At 42.0% G+C, this 20,448-nt stretch overlaps 2 protein-coding genes across 12 annotated transcripts in view; one reads left to right on the plus strand and one right to left on the minus strand.

Moving 5' to 3' along the window:
• ANKS1A (ankyrin repeat and sterile alpha motif domain containing 1A) overlaps positions 1 to 7,638 on the minus strand; it is a 188,068-nt gene extending 180,430 nt beyond the window's left edge. For all 8 annotated transcript variants that reach the window (XM_079933764.1, XM_079933759.1, XM_079933763.1 and 5 more), the window contains exon 1: positions 7,351 to 7,638. In XM_079933764.1, the coding sequence (XP_079789890.1) occupies positions 7,351 to 7,550 (200 nt within the window). In that variant the 5' untranslated portion in view covers positions 7,551 to 7,638. The remainder of the gene's footprint in view (positions 1 to 7,350) is intronic.
• A 207-nt stretch (positions 7,639 to 7,845) lies between these two features.
• TAF11 (TATA-box binding protein associated factor 11) lies at positions 7,846 to 20,379 on the plus strand. 4 transcript variants are annotated; one of them, XM_079933771.1, is made up of 6 exons: positions 7,846 to 7,971; positions 8,845 to 9,554; positions 12,326 to 12,474; positions 14,006 to 14,093; positions 14,446 to 14,542; positions 15,211 to 16,087. In XM_079933771.1, exons 2-6 carry the CDS (start codon positions 9,384 to 9,386, stop codon positions 15,339 to 15,341), a joined length of 636 nt encoding a protein of 211 aa, XP_079789897.1. In that variant the 5' UTR covers positions 7,846 to 7,971; positions 8,845 to 9,383; the 3' UTR covers positions 15,342 to 16,087. The 4 variants fall into 4 exon arrangements, 3 of the variants coding, with proteins under 3 accessions (XP_079789897.1, XP_079789898.1, XP_079789896.1); XR_013830145.1 differs by lacking the exon at positions 7,846 to 7,971 and adding an exon at positions 20,296 to 20,379 and having other exon boundaries at positions 8,692 to 9,554; positions 15,211 to 15,833; XM_079933770.1 differs by lacking the exon at positions 7,846 to 7,971 and having other exon boundaries at positions 8,692 to 9,554.
• The last annotated feature ends 69 nt before the right edge of the window (positions 20,380 to 20,448 follow it).

Raw genomic sequence — 20,448 nt, forward strand, 5'->3', positions numbered from 1 at the left:
TCAGTTTGTAACTTTGCCACCGTTACCATTTTTAGGCTTTTAAAAATGGGACTCATATTTGAAAATGTTGGGAGCCTGTGCTATCAATTACTATAAATTTTTAAATGGGAACATTAAAAACAAAAAACACATGTCCTTAACAAACAGGATTATCATTCCAGATTCATCAAAGGTGGCGAGCACTGGGCTCCCATCATATAACTGTAGTAGCCCAGGTTCACCAAGCCCTTGGCATATGCCAGGCATTATGTGTCTTACACATCTTAACTCATGGGATGCTGCCTCAGGAGGTAGGTACTATCCTAGGCCCATTATATATATGAACACACAGATGCTCAGAGAGGTTACATAACTTGCCTAAGTCAAGGCAGAGATGGATCAGAGCCTGACCCTTAGCAGCCATGCTAAACTCTCACCAGTTAAGTAAGCCAGAGGGCTGTTCTGCTTCCTGGATCATCTCCACCGTTTTTAATAGTGGTAAGAACATCACAAGTAAAGCAGAGACAACTGACGTTTTAAAAACTCTTTTTTGATTTGTAAACTAAACAAACTTGATCTACAAATTACTGAGAAAGGATAAATATGAAGCCATACCATAAAATTTCTAGTATTACTACCATTAACTCTAACCACACCAAAGTTATTTGAAGATGTTCTATGAATGTAACAATATAATTTTCTACGCCACAAAAAATCTCCCAGTAATCTTTTGGAAATCGGTGTGGGTAACATTTTCTGAGGGCTCTCCAGAAGAGACCCAGTTCCTGCCCACAGGAGAGCCTGACATTTCCAAGAACAAACTCTCCACTATCTACTTTTGGGGCTTCCTTGGTGTCTCTGGGCTATAAAACCCAGTAATTTACTTTCTCTACTGAAGACTAGGGCAGAAATAGCCTCGACTTCCTTTTGCAAAACAAAATTCATAGCTGTTTGAGGTGAACAAACCAAGGAGGGTGAGGGGTAGGGAGAAGAACCTTCAAAGGGATTTTTCCGGCCAAAGATGCAACTTTCACTGGGACCAGAACCTCCCGGGACAAGTGAACATGTTGAAGCTGACTAGATACAAACCAAATTCTTCACAGGATTGTTTCACTGTTTCCCGTCTCTAATTTTTGTAACTAAGACACTCAAAAATGAACTTCAGGGACTTCCCTGGTGGTCCAGTCGGTAAGACTCCGTGCTCCCAATGCAGGGGGCCCAGGTTCAATCCCTGGTCAGGGAACTAGATCCCACATGCATGCCGCAACTAAGAGTTTGCATGCTGCAACTAAAAAAGATCCCTCATGCCGCAACTAAGACCCGGTGCTACCAAAATATAAATAAACAAATATATATATAAAATAGATTCTCTTTTTAAAATTTTTTTTTCAAAACTGAACTTCAATCAGAGAATTAAGGGAGATCGCTGACTTAACAAACTTACGTTAAATTATCTTTTACTACCAGTAGATGCCTTACTCAGTTTAACATTAGGCATGCTCTAGATGTTTAGATATAAAGTAACCACGCTGCAGTCATTCCCAGGCATGCCACCTTTTTTGTTTTGTTTTGTTTTTTTAACAGGGGGACCACGTTCTGCTTTTGAGAAAGCAAAAATGTACAGCAATTCCAAATGAAAGGAAAAGGGTTGCCAATCCCAATAAAATTATACTTAAAGAAGTATTTTAAGAAGTTCTTTAAAAATCATTTTTAATGAATTAAGAAGGTTTAGTGGAAGATCCAGAAAACTGCTATCCTAGTAAATAGTTGTGTTTTTTGTTGTTATTTTGCTCTTGCATTCTCTTAGAAGAGCAGGAACTTAGATCACACAAATCCATGAGTTCCTGCTTCTAAGGCCTCCCATTCTACATCCTTACATGGTCAGTGTTACACTCCTCAGGATGTTAAAATCATCTTGCTCAAAATAGGCACATTCAAAAGAAATCTAGCCCAGTAGGAGGGCAAAAGTAAAAGGGTCAGCATGAGAAAAAGCTGTCACGTCACTATAATTTCCAAGCTACACATCCATTCTCGGAGGCCATTTCAATAGAATGGTTAGGGTAATCACTCTTTTTTTTTAAAGTATGAATTCCTTAAATAAACATCAGAAATCTTCTTTTTTTTTTTTTTTTTTTTTTTTGCGGTACGCGGGCCTCTCACTGTTGTGGCCTCTCTCGTTGCGGAGCACAGGCTCTGGACGCGCAGGCTCAGCGGCCATGGCTCACGGGCCTAGCGGCTCCGCGGCATGTGGGATCTTCCCGGACTGGGGCACGAACCCGTGTCCCCTGCATCGGCAGGCGGACTCTCAAGCACTGCGCCACCAGGGAAGCCCAGGAATCCTCTTTCTTTAAAACAATGAATAACTTTGTCATATCTTCTAAATTTGGAGAGAACCCGTTATTGCCCCTCAAATGGGATCCAATTTTCAAAACTTTCCATTCTTCGGGCTTCCCTGGTGGCGCAGTGGTTGAGAATCTGCCTGCCAATGCAGGGGACACGGGTTCGAGCCCTGGTCTGAGAAGATCCCACACGCCGCGGAACAACTGGGCCCGTGAGCCACAATTACTGAGCCTGCCCGTCTGGAGCCTGTGCTCTGCAACAAGAGAGGCCACGATACTGAGAGGCCCGCGCACCGCGATTAAGAGTGGCCCCCGCTTGCCACAACTAGAGAAAGCCCTCGCACAGAAATGAAGACCCAACACAGCCATAAATAAATTATTTTTAAAAAAAAAACAACTTTGCATTCTTCATTCCTTATTTCAGAACCTTTTCATATCTTTGGGAAATTCATGACTGTCTTTGGATAATTTCCCCACCACCCACAGTAGAGTAAAAATCTAGTTTATAGTCAAATTTCTTGCTACTGTCTATAAATTTTCAGATTTCTCCAGCAAGCCTCCTTGGCTTCTTTTCTTATTCACTCTTCTCATGCTTAAGAAATCAGCCCTATACGGCTTCCCTGGTGGCGCAGTGGTTGGGAGTCCGCCTGCCGATGCAGGGGACACGGATTCATGCCCCGGTCCGGGAGGATCCCACATGCCATGGAGCGGCTGGGCCCGTGAGCCATGGCCGCTGGGCTTGCGCGTCCGGAGCCTGTGCTCCGCAACGGGAGAGGCCACAACAGTGAGAGGCCCGCGTACCACAAAAAAAAAAAAAAAAAAGAAATCAGGTATAGAACTTTCCTAGACTATGACACAATCTATTCCTCAATTACAACCTTTGGTCTGTTTCTCTGTGCTTCTGAACCTCAGGAGTGCATTTCACTTTACATCATTCACATTGACACATATCAGTATTTAGCTCATAATCCACTTCATAGTTTTAAGCTAATGAATTGTGTTTTCTTTTAACTTTTCCTTTCCTCAGAACTTTCTTCCCTTAGTTGTTAGAACACTTTTAATCCAAATCTTACTGTATTCTCAAACAGAAGTTGCTTTCCTGAAAATCAGTAGTTTCACTATAGCCATAAACATATTAAACTCTCCATCACATGAAAATGTGAGTGCCCTACTATGTGCCCAGGGCTGAAAAATACCATGTTTAAAAAAAAAAAAAAAGTTTAACACAGAGCCTGTCTCAAGCTACAGAATAAAGGCAACCATTCAACAATTAGAAAATGAGACAGTATTATATAAAGTAAAATCCATGCTATTCAGAACCTCTGTAGGACTAGGCATTTTAGATAACTATGCTTTCTAGATAATCTACTGCTTGTCCTTTGAAATAACAAATATTATATTTGAATTATTTTAGATAGAAAACTAAAATTTTTTGTACTTTCATTAACAAGCTATACTGAACGTAGTTTAATCTTTATTTGATTGGCTAAGAGTCACAGTAAACAGATACTACAGCACTAAGCTATAGTGCAGTGATGTTTGGGGCCTAACAAGGTGTGTAGGGCTATATTCATCTATGTTAATAGTCTCAAATTACTGGCGGTGGGAAAAATTATGCTAGCCTTTTATTGCTTTTTCTCTTATTTTGCCAATCTGTCATACAGACATATCATACTACTATAAACACTACAAGGGAACAGACCTTGTATTGGGAGAGGACTAATTTTGACAGACTACCTACTATGTGCCAGGCCTGAGATAAATTTTGCAGTGCATCTAACAACTGGCCTAGCACAAAGCAGAGGATGGGTAAACATTTGGTGGGTGAATGGCATTAGTGTGCCTGCCTGAGCAGGGCCTCTCCCTTATTTACTGTTTCTAATCTGCCGTGGCTTGGAAAACAGATACCCAAGAGTAAAAGAACAGCATTTAAGACATGTCTGGCATGGCACTTTGCACGTGGCAGGTACAGCATGGCAAAACTGTACGTGCTCAACGGAACTGGGGAAGCCTAACAGTGAGCGCTTACAATGTGCCAGAAACTGTGGTGAGCTTCTTCCACACATTACATAAGACAATACCTATAAAACAGATAATATTCCCCCATATCACAGATGTAGAAATTGAGGCTCAGAGTGGTTGAGTAATTCACAGAAAGTCAAGCAGCTAGTCAGTGGTAGCAGCGAAATATGAATCCAGGCAGTCTGACTCCAGAAGAAGTGGTCTGAAGCGTAATACTATACTGCTTCTGAATAAGTATACAGTAAATAAGTGAAGGTCAGAAGGACATGAAGTTCATAACCACTTTTTTTCCTAGTAGAAGTCTTCTTTGCTGACTTTCTGATCCTCAGCAGGTATGTTCTCAATTGGTGAGGGTTACTATATGTAAAGCAATAAACTGTGAAATCTAGGCAAGCAAAGTATGAGTTGACGTGCAACTGTTCACTGCAGATAACGGGTTCCAAAGAAGTAGAAGCCTGAGAGATCTGTGTGTATTAGGGTCATTAGGGAGGGCTTTAAGAGGTTAAGACCTAAGCCCAAGCAGTATAAGAGAAAAGGGATGGGTGAGAGAGGAGGCATTTTGTAGCTTAAGAATAAGCACAAAGCCTTTGTAGAATGGGGGTGGGGGGTGGGTTGGGTCATTAACATATGAGTAGACAAACATACTTGTGATCCAGAACATTTATATCCACTGCAGCTGTAAGCTCCTATTCCTGCCTGCTTGACTTGGTCACTCCAAACAGCTGGACAAACGTAGGCTGCAATTGACAATACTAGTGGGGTAGGATATGGCAGCTAATGCAGGGGCCAAATCTGAAGCTACAATTCCACAGCTCTCATTAAATAACCCAGGGTCCTTGAGGTGGGGTGTGTGGGCATAGGAGACCTACCCTCTACTATTTCCAAACCTAAAAAGGGAGGATATGCTGACCTAGGGATTATCTAAATGCATGGTTTCATTTTCTCAGAAATCTTTCACTAGGTTTAATCAGAGTCACCTCTAATTAATGACATACCTAGTGTAACTAGTGCCTGCAGATCCTCCCTGCCCCTAGGAGTCACAGGGATGAGAGGCCAGGGCAGCTCTGAGGCCATATACCATCTCGACAACAGATACAGGAGCAAGTCAGAAGGAGTCAGCTCTCTTACACAAGGGAGTGGAGACAACATCCACCCTTTATGACAGAGACTGGACATATTAACATGAGGCCCAAAGTAAAAAAAAAAAAGAAAATCAACAAAGATTTTCTAGTCTTGCCTAACTACAAGGTAGTTAAGGGGTGGGGGGGTGGGGAGGTAAGGTATCTCTGGCAAACAGACAAATGCTGTAGCATTCAGCTCATTAGAGACAGGCACCTCCAAACCGGTATGGTCTTTCTCTCATCTCTCAGACATCAGAAGTGCAGGAATATCAAAGTAATCCAGGTAAGATTCAAAACCCAATTTATGCATTCGAAGTACATTTATTGAACACTTGTGTCAGGCACTGATATAGGAACTGGGAATATAAACATAAAGAGTAAGTCACTCTGAAAGATGGAAGTATAGCCATCCATTATTATTATTTCTTTTTATCACACCCAACCTCTTAAGGCTCCAGACAGAAAGTTCTTCTAGTGACCCACTGGCACCAAATAAGTCTCCTTTCCCACCTCAGTGCCCCTGATCATGGTGTGCCCACTTGGAACGCTCTCATAGTACTTCACCTACCCAAATCCTCACATCCTGCAAAGTCAGCTGAAGTCCCCCTCCTCCTGGAAGCCCTGATCTCCATCTCATCCCACAGTGATGTCTCATTTCTCTGAACTACTAACAGTGAGTACCACCATCAGTTTATGTAGAAATGTATCATTTCCTAATTGATACTTTTATTTATTCAACAAATCCTGAGTACTAACTACGTGACAGCATTGTTCTAGGGGCTGGAAATTGCCGCAAATGGTACTGGTTTTTGCCTCCCCAAAAGAACCCCCTGGGAGAATTCTCTTAGACTGCTTTTTAATATCTTCCTGTATAGACCTGGGTTTGCACTCAGTGCTTAATACCTAACAATTTATTAGAGCCTTGGGCTTTTTAGGTCCAAGCTCACTCAAATTGAAGTTACATAAACTAATGGGGAACAAAAGCGAATGAAGCCATTTCTAAATGAACTTCCACTTCTTAAAAACCTCAAAAGAACAAGGAAGGAAAAGAAAACCGGCTATGAAAGTGCTGCTGAAACAACACATTTTACTCACACTGACAAAGCACCTACAATCCCCCCTCCAAGCCACATAAAAACGACCTTTTTCTCTCAATCCTTACAGCTCCAGATTCAAGTGTTTATTTTAACAACAGACCCTGGAAAAGTTTAAAGCACCCCTCAGCTTCCTAAACAAGTCTTTCTAAAGCTTTATTTTTTGATGAATAAACCCCCTGATGAACCCTGCATATGACACTTAACAGACTAATCCAATGAGATTCACTATAAGGAACCAGAATGGAAGCTTCAAGCACAAGAGGGGCTCAAAGAACACCACTTTGAGCGTGATAAACCCAGAGGCAATTTTAATATAAACAACAAAAGCCACGTCCTGCAGAGCCTGGTGGAAGGTTCCAAGTTCCCAAAAGAAGGGAATCAAGAGAATTTCCTCCAAGGGAACCGCGAGATTCTGCAAGGCGTGGGAGTTTCTGCAGGAGATGAGGGAGATTTAAAATATACATATTTTCTGCTCTAAAGTGGCTTGTGAGATACAACAGCTGGCACCCAACAGCGGGCGAGGGTGAAACCCGGCTGTGCCATGCGGCGGAGGCTGCCACCTGGGCACTCCCACCATTCTTCGCTGCCGGGTTAGGCGAGACGAGGAGAGCCTGACGCCGCGCGGACCCGCACCGGCGACCCTCGCCCCTTGGGCCGCCTGCCCTCGCCCCAGGGCACCCCGCAAACCCACCCCACCAGGGCCTCCGGAGCCCCGATCTCTCTGGGGACCCAGGAGACGGGCAGGGGAAGGGGGGTCTCCAGGCAGCTGCCCAGCCCCGTAGCGTTACCCACCTGAGCAGGCTGGATAGGGGATGGCTCGAGGAGCCAAGACCACCGCCGCCGCCGCCGCCGCCGCCGCCGCTGCCTCCCCCTGAGCCCCCGCTGCCGCCGCCCCCGAAGCCTGAGGAGAGCCGCTTCCCGGACAGCAGCTTCTCCACGGCCGGGAGGTGTCCGGTGCGGGCCGCCTCCAGCAGCTCCTGCTCCTTCCCCATCCCCAGGGCCGCCGCCCCCTGGACCCCCTTTCCGGGGCCGCCGCCAAGCCTGTTCTGGCTCGCAAACTTTCGGTCTCCGGGCAACGCGCCCCCCAAACCGGCCGGGACACCACCCCCCTCCCCCCGCCTTTTCCCCCAGGAGCGCGTCACTTCCGGGATCCGGCGTCACGCGTCAGAGCGCCCCCGAGCCCCGCCCCCTTGCCCACCTAGCTGGGCGGGGCTCAGCGAGCGGGAGCAGGTGGTTGTGGTCTGCGCCAAGTGCACCCCGCTGCGCAGAGATAGGCCTCCCAGGTCAAGAAGAGAGCGTCGCAGGGTCACCCGCTGTATAAGTGGAAGGGAAAAAACGCGGTTCACCTGTCTGCGCCTCCCGAAGTGCGCTCCTTTTCCAAAGGTTTTGGGAGCTCGCAGGACACAAAATACGGTAATTCATCCAGGCGTGTAGAAACAAAGAGAGGAATATGGTAACGCGCACCTACATTTCCAAGGCCATTCCTTCTGAACACATAAATATGTAATGGGTGTGGGAATCTAGTGATAAAGACGTGAGTAAAATGCCCGCCTCCGTACCGCAATGAGGAAAGAGAGGAAAATTTTAAAAGGGAAATATCCGCACTTCATGCTCCCAATCCCTGAAATGGCTCGTTAAAGCGAAACACTCAAAGGAAATATCTCCCTCCCAGTAGGATTTGTTTCCCCTTACTTTTTTTTTTTTAAGCCGCCCCCGAGGCATGCGGGATCCTAGTTCCCGGATCTGAGATCGAACCCGCCCCTCTTGCAGTGCAAGTGCGGAGTTCTAACCACTGGACCGCCAGGGAAGCCCCTATTTCCTCTTACTTTTTTTTTTTTTTTTTTTTTTTTTTTTTTTTGCGATACGCGGGCTTCTCACTGATGTGGCTTCTCCCGTTGCGGACACAGGCTCCGGACGCGCAGGCTCAGCGGCCATGGCTCACGGGCCCAGCCGCTCCATGGCATGTGGGATCCTCCCAGACCGGGTCACGAACCCGTGTCCCCTGCATCAACAGGCGGACTCTCAACCACTGCGCCACCAGGGAAGCCCTCCTCTTACTTTTGATGACATTAACCAAAGTGACATTAAAAGTCAGATTTGTAAAACCGACCCCAATCTTGAGTCCTCGTGAATTGGGAAAATCATACAATTGCGTAGAATCCGCCTGTTTTTTGTTTGTGGTGCTAGGACTGTTCCTGGCTCGAAGTAGACGCTCAGTAGTTGTGGAGTTAATACTGCATTGTTTAAATTCTGTTCAAGCTGTATGACTATTTTCTTTCTTTTTAGGTGCTTGAGGAACGGAAGAGAAACGCTGGCAATTCAATGTTAACACAAGCCCGAGGTCTCTGTCCAATTGAACTGTAAGAGGTTGAGTTCCTGCCTGCGTTTGCCCGGTAGCCGCATCCCACAAGGGCGAACAACGGAATTGAGTTTTCTCCTGTCCCCAAACTTTACTCTGAGGAAAGCGGATTAAGGACGGAGTTCACTGACACTGCGTTTTGAGAAAGACGGAAAGGAAAAAGAAGCCCTTCAGTAAACAACAAAGCTCTCCTTTACAAATGCTGGTTTCCCAAGGTGGAAAATCCACAAACTGATTTCCGTGCCCTCAATTTTCCCTCTCCCCACCGCCACCAAATCAGAAGTAAATCGGAGCCGTGAAGTCCTCTAGGCGCGCCTCTAAATGACCCCGCGGAGGAGCGGTATGGGTGATGTCATAGCAGCGCGACGACAGGAAGTAAGCTCCTGGGCTGCGGTGCTGCGCGGAGTCCCGAGGTCCTGAGTCTGACAGCATCGCGATCTCCTCTCCCATCTTTCTTCTCGCCGCCATGGATGATTCCTGCGAGTCGCCCACGGAAAAAGGTGGAGAGACAGGGGAGTCAGATGAGACGGCCGCTGCTCCTGGAGGCCCGGGGGTTACTGACGCGGACGGAATCCCGGAGGAAACTGACGGAGACGCAGATGGGGAATTGAAAGAGGCCTCGGCTGAAGAAGGCGAGGTAGGGAGAGATGTGTTGATGAGGCCGGAGGAGTTGTGTCACTGGCTGCTTGACAGGCTTCTTGATTGGTCCCTCCCAAGCTAAGATAGTGACCCTTTAGATCTGCCATCGCGGGGTTGGGGGGGAGAGAGGAGACAAAACCTTCAGAGCCGGTTCAGTTCCCGAGACCCAAGCACTGGGTCAGTATTTTTAATCCCTGCCCTTAGGCGTTAAAGCTACTTCTAAAGGAATTTCAAATTGCCTCTTGGTTTTCCTGGTGAGGAAATTGAGGTCAATGCCAATCAACACTGAAACTTAGGGCAAAAGCTAGAACCCAGGATTCCTAGTACCACTTTCACCTCAATATGGTTTCTTAGATATTGCTTAAGTGTAACTTTGTCATTATAGGCTGCGGAGTCGTCAAAGGGAGACTTTGAGGTAGTTAATAATTTAGTCACGTTCTTATCCTCTTCGGACATTTCACTGCTACCAGTGACCTGGGTGCTAATGTCCAAGGGTCTTTATAGCACCAAACCTATCAATTGTGCCATCCCAAGAGTTCAGCAGTGTTGCTCCGCTGAGCATCAGTCAGGATACTAGAATCTCAGCGTTCTCTAGGTTCCTTTTCTAAAGGTAGAATCTTGGGGTCTTAGAGCTATAATTCCTGTTTGAATGTAAGTGTGAGAGCATGGGTGAAGACATTGAATTAAATGGAAACAGACTTTCAGAGCATAAAGTTGTATCAAAATATATAAAGTTAAGAACTTTTAGAAAAAGAAAAATGTGACAAAACTACTTTAAGAAGGAACTTTAAAAACAGATCTCAAGGACAGAAAGGATTTAAGTAATAATTAGCTTAGTCCAGTAAAAAGCTCACTACATACAGAAATTTGCACCTAGAAGATAAAAAAAATTTCTGATGCTTGTGAAACACTTTTTTAAATTGATCATATACCAGACCACAAAGAAAAGCATAAATTCTTAAAAGTAGAAATCATAACAGATCATATCCTGTTAGTACAGTGCAATAGAACCTGAAATTAAAAACAAAAATTTCTCCCACTCCCACTCCCTCCAAAAAACTAACACCTGGACATTTTAAACTAGTTTCTAGATAGCATTTGGATTAAAGAAATTAACAAAGAGAATGCCACGTCAAATCCAATGGGATTTGACCAAAACTTTATTTAAAGAAAAATTCATAACCTTACATATTTTTACTAACAAACAAGAGATATTGAAAATAAGCACCCAGCTCAAGAAACCAGAAAAAGAACAAAATAAACCAGAAGAATGTAGGAGCAAGGAATTAATCAGGATGAAAGTAGATGTTAATGAATTAGTGCTTTAAAAACATAAACAATAAAATTAAGACCTGGTTATTTGAAATGTAAATGTACAACATTATGAAATAAGAAAGGGCTATAGGCACTGATATGGAGATCTTTAAGCTTTAAGAAAATTTGATGTTCAAGTTTAGAACAAGTAATTTTGAAACTTCAAGAAAAATGGCTCATTTTTAAGGATAATATAAATCACCAAAATTGAAGCACAGAGAAGTTAGAAAATTTGTATATATCAGTAACTAGAGAAGAAGTTGAAAAGGTTGTTAAAGATTTACTGCCTTCGCTCTCAACATACTTCTCATATTCCTGTATGAGTTTAAATGTGAGCTTCTCTTTAAGGAAACAGAAGTTAAATCTCATTAATGAGGTTTGTTGTATCCTTAGAGTCTATATTGTTGGAGGGGATGAAGTTTGGATTTTTTTGTCATTATTAAACAGATATTAAACATCTAGTATGAGTAAAACAATGGTAAATATTTATGTGAGGAGAGATAAATAAGAGACAAACCTATCTTCAAAAAGTTGTCAGTCTAGGGGCTTCCCTGTTGGCACAGTGGTTAAGAATCCGCCTGCCAATGCAGGGGACACGGGTTCGAGCCCTGGTCCGGAAAGATCCCACATGCCGCGGAGGAACTAAGCCCATGTGCCACAGCTACTGAGCCTGCGCTCTAGAGCCCGCGAGCCACAACTACTAAGCCCGCGTGCCTAGAGCCCGTGCTCCGCAGGAAGAGAAGCCACTGCAATGAGAAGCCCGTGCACCGCAACAAGGAGTAGCCCCCAATTGCTGCAACGAGAGAAAGAACGCGCACAGCAACAAAGACCCAATGCAGCCAAAAATAAATTAATTAAAAGAACTAAAGAATAAATAAAGTTATCAGTCTAGTAATGGGAAGTAAATATTTGCATGATACAGTGGTATTGAAAGATAGGAAGAAAAGAGCCCTACATGTGGGAAAAGCTCACTTTAAAGTCCCAAATTCAAAAAAACACTGCTTTGATGAGAAGGTGCCTCCTTTTTAATATTCTTTCCACATGGAATCATCATCAGTAAAGAGATCTATAGATTTAGATGAAGAAGAGCTGGCTGGGTGGAGAGGACTTTTATGACATCCCCTCTAAAGAATGAGGTCAGAAGAAGAGGATCAGGGGGAGAGTGGTTTTCATGATCCTTGGCACTACATTGCCCTTGTAAACAGATAACTGGAACTAGGATCATAGCTAACCTGGAAAACTGGACTATTTAGTAGGTTTTCTTTCCACAGCTGGGCTGAAAACTCCTTTAGGAGAGACAGGGTAGCTTATATTTGATGGTACAGCCAATGCCTGGAACCAAAAACTACAAAAATAAGTGGATTTGTTGTGTTGTAATGAGAAATGATGTCTTCTTACCTTACCCAAGTCTGGGAAGTAGACCAAATGTATAAAGGGTTTCTTTTGTCTTCTTAGCTCAAGAGTCAGGATATCTCAGATTTAACAGCAGTTGAAAGGGAAGACTCATCATTACTTACTCCTGCAGCCAAAAAACTGAAAATAGATACCAAAGAAAAGAAAGAGAAGAAGCAGAAAGTGGATGAAGATGAGATTCAAAAGATGCAGTAAGTCACTTTTCTGATCTTTCCCCTTTCAAGGCTCTAACCTGACCACACAAAGTTAATACATTTTTCTTGTCCTTAAATTTTTTTTTTCTTTTTTAAACTCAAAAGAAAATAAAGCACTTAATATTTTATTATGTTATGGTATAGAAAATATAAGTAAAAAGAAAAATATCACCATACCACCAAAATAAACACTGTTAATATTTTGATGTATATTCACCAAGATATTTTCTTTACACATATAAATCTATAAATTAAATTAAAAATTTCAAAGATGTTAAAGACTGTTTGTAACCTGTTTTCCACATTATATATGGTAAATGTTTTCCATGTCATTAATTATACATCTAGGTCATAATTTTCTTCAAAATGCAAATAGATTCATTATGTTTTCTGATAGTAAAAATGGTATGGGTTCATTACAAATAATTCAGAAAATACAGAAAAATAGAAAAAATAATTACTTATAATTCCACCACCCAGAGTTTACCCAGGGTATATATTTGGGTATATACCTTTTCAGATATATTCTTTAATGTTTGATATGTCAGTATATAGCTAAATATTTTCATGTCAGTAAATATGCCCATAAATCATCATTTTTAATGGCTGCATTGTATTCCATTATGTGGATGAACTATGATGTAATCTATTTCTGTAGTTCTGGTTTTTTTTTTTCTCTTTTGACAACATTATGATCAACATCTTTGAGCACATCTTTGCATACTTGTCCATTTACTTCCTAAAATAAACTCCTAGAAGGTAATTGGTAGTTTAAACAGTATGAACATTTTCAAAGGTTTTTCATTTGTATTTCCAGATTCTCCAAAAAGGTTGTTCCACCTCACAGTCTACCAGCATGTATGAGTTTGTGTCCTCCATCCTCACTAATACCATGCTTTTTAATACTTCTTTATCTGTTTTATGAAAAATGTTAATCTTTCTTTAGTTCATCATTTTAATTTCTTTAGTTAATACTGAAGCTTAATTTTTTTCCTCTCTATATATTGGCCATTGGTATATTTTATAAATTTCCTATTCACTTCCTTTGCTCATTTTCTAAAATTGGTATGGCCATCTTTTAATTTATTTGAAAATTTAACTATATATTAAGATTATTAACCCTTTTCCATATATTTTATAAAATTTCCCCTTAATCTGTTAATGTTGGAAACTACTGGTTTGAATATAAATTTACATATTAAATTTTTATCTTTAATGTGAAGCGTAGCCTTATGGGGAGAGAGAGCCTAATGCTGAAAACATAACCTGTACAGTGTGATTCAATGACCCAACGTTGTTGTTTTTGTTCTTAGTGAAGTAAGAAAGGAACTCGTATTTCACTTATTGTCAAGTTCCGTAAGAGTAGAGATGCTTTCTCTTCATTCCTCATAAACACTAAGCCTAATACTATTGATCCCTTGAAAAATTTATTTTTTAAATATCTGAGACTTGCTTTTATTGACATAATAATATACATCTTAAGTATTCATTCTTATAAGTGAACTTAATTACCTGAATCTTTGTCTAGAATCCTGGTTTCTTCTTTTTCTGAGGAGCAGCTGAACCGTTATGAAATGTATCGCCGGTCAGCTTTCCCTAAGGCAGCCATTAAAAGGGTAAGGATGGACTACCACACTCATTTCCATGAGCTATGAGAACTGAATGAGACTCAAGAGCTGTATCCATTGGCATTTTGAAGTGAGGTGTTAGGCAAGTTGGTGGAATATTTAGGCAGGAAAATAAAAATAGCATGCCCCTCAATAATCTGACCAGTTGTAATTTTGTATTCTAGGGATAGGGTCTCAACAAATAGAATAGGCCATTATACACCTGAATCCTTTTGTTTTACTGGTGTCAATTTCAGATCCAGCCTTTAGTGAACTCTTTCAGTGCAGAGCTCTTATGGGTACTATGTTCCAAAGCCAGTCCTTGACTACCTTAATCACAGTCTTTTGTCCTTCTTTCAAGCTGATCCAGTCCATCACTGGTACCTCTGTGTCTCAGAATGTTGTTATTGCTATGTCTGGTATTTCCAAAGTTTTCGTCGGGGAGGTGGTAGAAGAAGGTGAGTGGTGTTGGTCTAAATACTGGATTGAGCCTGTGGTGGTCTTATTTCCAAGAATATCTATAGTGAGGGACTTATTAAGGCACCAGTGGTGGTTTCCATTTACACTATAAAGGGAGCCTTGCATTCAGGAGAGCATGAACATTATTCCTTGAAAATTTCAATACTGGAAGGCCTGGAAACACCTAGGAAATCTGCCCTCCTGATTCCTGTCCTCAGCCCAGGGTGACAGAAGCAGACTCTGTATTTTCCTCCAATGGATTTTGCTCATTTCTGCTGCCAAAAGTAAAGGTACAAAAAAAAGCAGTCACTGGGGCTGACCAGTGTGGTATGGTGAGTAGTTGTCCCTGATGTTATGATCCCTGGGAACTGCCCCCTGTCCATCAAGTAAAGAACCTGGCTGCTGCCCATTGCTAATTTCTAGCTGGTGAAATACCTATTCTTTTAAGGAGAAGATATGTTTTAAACTGTTGCCTATGATAATACCTGATGTGGGATATACTAAAGCTAACATGATACATTTTATAGCGTTCTCTTAAGAAGGGAAAATGTGTTGGTTTATTTCTTTAGCAAGCTTAAGAGAGTTAATGAGAATTACAGGACTCAAAAGGATTGTAATACATAAGCTCTTGTGTGATAATGAAACTCTCTCCTTGCCCTCTGTTTAGCACTGGATGTGTGTGAGAAGTGGGGAGAAATGCCACCGCTACAACCCAAACATATGAGGGAGGCTGTTCGGAGGCTGAAGTCGAAGGGGCAAATTCCCAACTCGAAGCACAAAAAAATCATCTTCTTCTAAACCACAGTCTAGAAGGGCCTGGTACTGAAGGAAGAAGTACTCATTCCAGACTTTCTATTGCATGAGACTCTCTGCACTGGTGCTTTAGTATCTCAGTCCTCGAAGGATTCCATGATGCTTTAATCTCTTCCTCAAAACTCTCATATTCATTATACCTTGAAGGCATGCAGCCTGTTTCATACTTGCCTTGACTAAATATTGGGACCTCTGAGGGCATTCTGAGGCATTTAACTATTACTGGATAGTTGGAAGAAGAAAGGTTGATGAACCTTAAGCATCTTCTGGACAGGAATGCTGCTTTCAGAAAGAAAACCCTTCCAAGACGGTTTGACGGTTTCACATTGAAGCCTGAAGTTGCAATGACTTAGGTTGTTTCTTACATTTGGTTTTAAGTAAATGAAACAATCAGAAACTTTTGACTTGTGATACTCTACCATGAAGGACACGGTGACAGCAGGAGTAGTGGAATAGTCTGTCCTTGTGAACATTTTGGTGAGTGATCATTAAACTGTTTTCCAACTTGCCATGTTTGCATTCATTTTCTGTCTAGCAGGTTGGAATGGTGGGGAGAAGTTCATCGTTCTTTTTTGGTGTCAGAATAAAACTGGTCTTGGCTTTTTTGTGAAAATTTGAGCCCTCCCCATTTCCTACCAGAACCAATAAAATTTTATCTCATAAAAGAGTACTTAAAGTACTTAAAAACAATGTAAAAACCCGTATGTTTCAATTGCTATAAACAGATATACCAGAACCAATACTGTTTAATAAGTTTAATTTGCTTTTTTCAAGTGGTTCACAGAACCAGTACACTCAAGGTTTGATTAGGTACTGCAACATTAATATTTCCCAATACTGACCAATATTCCAGTTCATTGGATACATTCTCATTGTTTTCCTCACGTAGAGGGGAATGGAGTGACCTTTTATTGACAGTGATTAGCAGTAATAAGGCTACTGTAATATAATTGGCAATCTCCAAGAATACTTTCCTCTCAATCATTTGGTGTCATAAGGAGAGGGGTTTTGAAGCTGTTCTCTTTTGAAGCTTTCCTGAGCATGTCTTAGTAAAGATTCCAATTCTGTTTAGCACCCTGAGTGGGGGAAACAGCTTGGACACACAAAGTTGGGCAAATATGGATTTTAGTATCTTACGTTAAAACTCATGGCTTTAAACGTGTAGTTAGCCAATGGAGAAGACACTTCAGTAGTGTATTCCACAAAGAAATGCTGTAAGACTCAGGCTAAATCTTGACCAAAAACTAATATATTGAAGGGAGAAACAAAAACAGATCTCTTAACTCTCAGAGGGAACTTTTTAAGTGGTTATAAGAACTATACCTATTGCAATTTGAGATACTGGATATGGCTGAAATTTACAGATAATAAAGAAGGAAGTTCACATCCCAAGTCTAGCCACTTAGCAAAGCCTCACAGTTTAAGGTTATCTGAGAGTGTTTCTCCTTGTATCTGTTGTAAGAGAGGGAGAAAATAATCCCCATTCAACAACAGCTACTATCCATACCTACCCAGAGGTGAGTGGGAATATTCCTATTCTAGCAGAAGGTGGGGGAAGATCCTGGGGAAGGGAAGGCCATAGTCCCTGAAAGGATAGGACATCACACCAGAATCTCTTGAAACAGTAATTACTATGGTAAATCACAAGGCAATGACACAGCTCTTGCAGTTCTCAAATAACCATCCTACTAGCTTGTGTAGCAATGTTGTTTCCATAGTTTTGTGATATTACTGTAACTGTTTTTGCAAGTTTAGGCAAGTATTAACTAGGGGAGAGAAAAAAAACACAAACCCTTAGTTTAAAGGTTTGGAATGGAAACTTCCCATATCACTATGTTCAAACTATCTCTTCTTTCTACCACCCACTGAACTAGCCTATGGGGAAACTGATGTAAATGGGTTAAATGGAAGCATTTATGTTATGGGGTATGTGAGGGGTGGCTTATCCCTTGTATATTCCATAGACAGGAACCATTCCTTTCAGAACCATGAAAAAGGGTACGTGAAGGTTGAGGCCTGTGGCAAAATGAGGGTCAGATTAAATACACAGCAAAAAGCAGCCATCACGAGAATAGAACCTACTCCTTCTGTCCTAAGTCTAATAAACTAGGTTAATTATTCCAGTGAGTTGAAAACAGAATTTGAGATGGATAACCGTCCCTGCAGCTCAGCTAAGAGAGATTTAAACCAGTCCATATGCACTAAAGCTCATCTCTAGTATATCTGTGTAAACAGGAACTCTAGACAATCACAGATGATACATAGGTGTAAATGCTTCACAGCTGAAATGGTGATGTGCGGTGGCTGAAGCCTTTTGAGGGGGAGCGGTGCTATCACTCCAGACATTTTCTTGAGGTATTGTTATTTCTTGTTCACAGAGTCTTAGAGCTTCAAGGCAGAAATTGTAAGCAGTCCAAAGGAGCTGATACTACTATGTTTTCCTTCTGCCTTTTTCCTTTACATTTATCCTGAGGACTACCAACAAGGTCACATTTCTTCATTATGAAAGTCATTCTTCCCCCAATGAATAGGAGTATGAAGTTATACAAGATGATTTTTACTAAAATTCCATGGGACATTGACCCCAACCACATTTCCTGAGGCAAGAACTTCAAGACACAATGCCCAAAGCTGTCACATAAGGAAATTCAAATTCTAGGGCTCCATTTGTCACATGGACAGGAGCGCCAGAGAGCCCAGAAAACCTGACTGAGCTCTGCTCATTAAAGGGGTGAGCCTCAGTGCTTGCCAGATTTGTTTCTATTGCCTCCCACCAAGCACAAGCTTAAAGTGAGGGTGTACCAAGCAATTCTCTGCATGGAGGGACACAGTGGGTAGAAAAGGAGGGGAAAGGAAGAGAATCAGAATGTGATTTTATACCAATTCAGGTGAACCTAAGGTTGAATAATTCTATTTTCTGGCTACTGGCTCTCCCTCCTCCCCCTTTAAACACATTAGAAATGCCATACTTGAGAGGAGCAGTGATTCTTTTTGTTCATCGTTCTGCCTTTGAAAGAGGCACTTAAGGGGGAGTCTGTGGAGGGATGCAGTTACCCTCTCCGTTGTATATCACCAAACAGCCCTAGTTTTCCATAATTCCTCTTGGAAAACCATCATGCAAGGATTCCTCTTAAACCTTCTGTACCCATACAGTTTCTGCCAGCACCACTTCTTGAACAATGACCTCTAGAAGTTTCTGATTTGCTACGAGAAGTGCTTTCTTTTACCTAAGGCTAATAGGTACGGCCCTAGAGCTAGTATTTTGGGACCTGAAGAACATGTCCCTGCTCTTGACTGAATATCTGATCTAACACTACCCTCAGCTTTCATCTTTCCAGAACTGGGGCCAACATTTTAAAGATGTGTCCACATGTGGAAGTACCTCCACCACCTGATAATTTTTGCTGTTCTCTGGACCTTTACCCTCTTCACCATATACTTTGTAAATAAGGTCACTAGAAGTGCACAGATAATTTAAGACATTACCATGGCCTTGCATGAGGTGCTGTTTTCTGTGTTGGCTCCACGTGCCCTTCCTGATGACGCAGTCGGACTTTTGGCCACAGCAGCACACTGACCCCTCCTCCCTCTCAGCAATGCTTAGGTTTCTTTCCTGAGTTCTAACAGAGCTCACTGCCTCGCTGGTTGCTGATTCTCCCATAAGTGCATTACTTCACACTTACACAGAACCTCACCTGCCACTTTCCTGAGTATTCACAGCCCAGTCTGTGAATCTTCTGCAATTTCACTTCTTTTTTTTCAATTTCTTCTGATTTATCTTTCACTGCCTGGAAGCAGTGACATTTGATTGCACTGTAATATCCCACTTTCAGGTTATTTATAAAATTCTTAGATAAGGTTAAACCAAGCATCAACCCATAGGGAAATTACCCTGTTAACATTCTCTCTAGAAAGGTATTTATTTTTAAGTCTCTACGTTGTTTCCTAAGCATGACAGAACATTCCCATAATCTCATAGTAATTGTTGTTTTTAAGATTACCTTAGTGACGAACCACAACAAAAAGTCTGTAAAAGTCTGAGCAAATTAGATCTTGTTCCTTCTTGAACACATTTTTCTTTTTATCCTCAAAAAACTAGAATATACAAGTCAGGCATGATTTCCCATAAAGGAAACCATTTTATCTTTCCTTCAGTAGGTCATGTGTGACTAAGACTTTAGTGACACTACTAAATCACTATTTTGCCATCTTGCCAATTCAAGGTGAGTTAGCTGATGAACTTCTGTCCAACACAGCTTGAAGTATATCACAGAGCAGTATGGATGAAGATGGAGTGTTGGTAAAGAATTTGGTAGTAAAGAGAAAGGGGGAAATAGCTCTTTCATCAGGCAGGGGCAAAACCTAGCTAGGTTGAAGGGTTTTGTTTTGCTTTGTCTTTTACTTAAGTCAAACTAACATGATTTTAAAAAGCCACAGCGATAGAGGGGGGTGAGAGGAAACAGGCTGAGATGTTAATGTTACAGTTTAAAACACATTTTTCGCTCCCAAACAACCAAGTGCTAATGAGAGTGCTGGTAGAAAGTCATAGTGCTGGGAAAGCAGATGCGCCAGGGACCCCGGGGAGACAGGAAATAACCTGTGAGGTGCAGCTGTGGAAGAGAGACAGGACACAGCCAGCAACAGCGGCGCAGAACCAAGCTCCCCTACAGATCCTCACCATGTCATGCCTTCAACCTAGCTCAGGGTGAATAGTTTCTTCTTAAATTTCAAACAAATTGCATTATAGAAGGGAAAGATGATACAAGTGAGCTGCTACTGTTGTTTACTTCCTACCACAGCATCACAGCGATGAAAGCATCACAGAAAGAAAGCTTAACCCTGAAAAATCTGATTGTAATATGAGCCAAGATGACATGAGCTTGGTTTCCTTTCCAAACAAGGCAGAATCCATGTCTCGTTTATTCTTGTGCCTCCCCAGGCTCCCGCCTTGCTGGCTATTTCCTGTTCCACTCTACTACCGTGGCCGAAGCTCAGGCCAAGGACTTCTCAGGTCGACTACGGGAAGCTCTGGAACATAGAATCTTTGATGGCTCTGTGGGTGACCAACTGAGGAGATGGGTACTCTGCCTTG

The sequence above is a fragment of the Stenella coeruleoalba genome (genome assembly GCF_951394435.1).
Source record: "Stenella coeruleoalba genome assembly, chromosome: 10".
Taxonomy (NCBI): domain Eukaryota; kingdom Metazoa; phylum Chordata; class Mammalia; order Artiodactyla; family Delphinidae; genus Stenella; species Stenella coeruleoalba.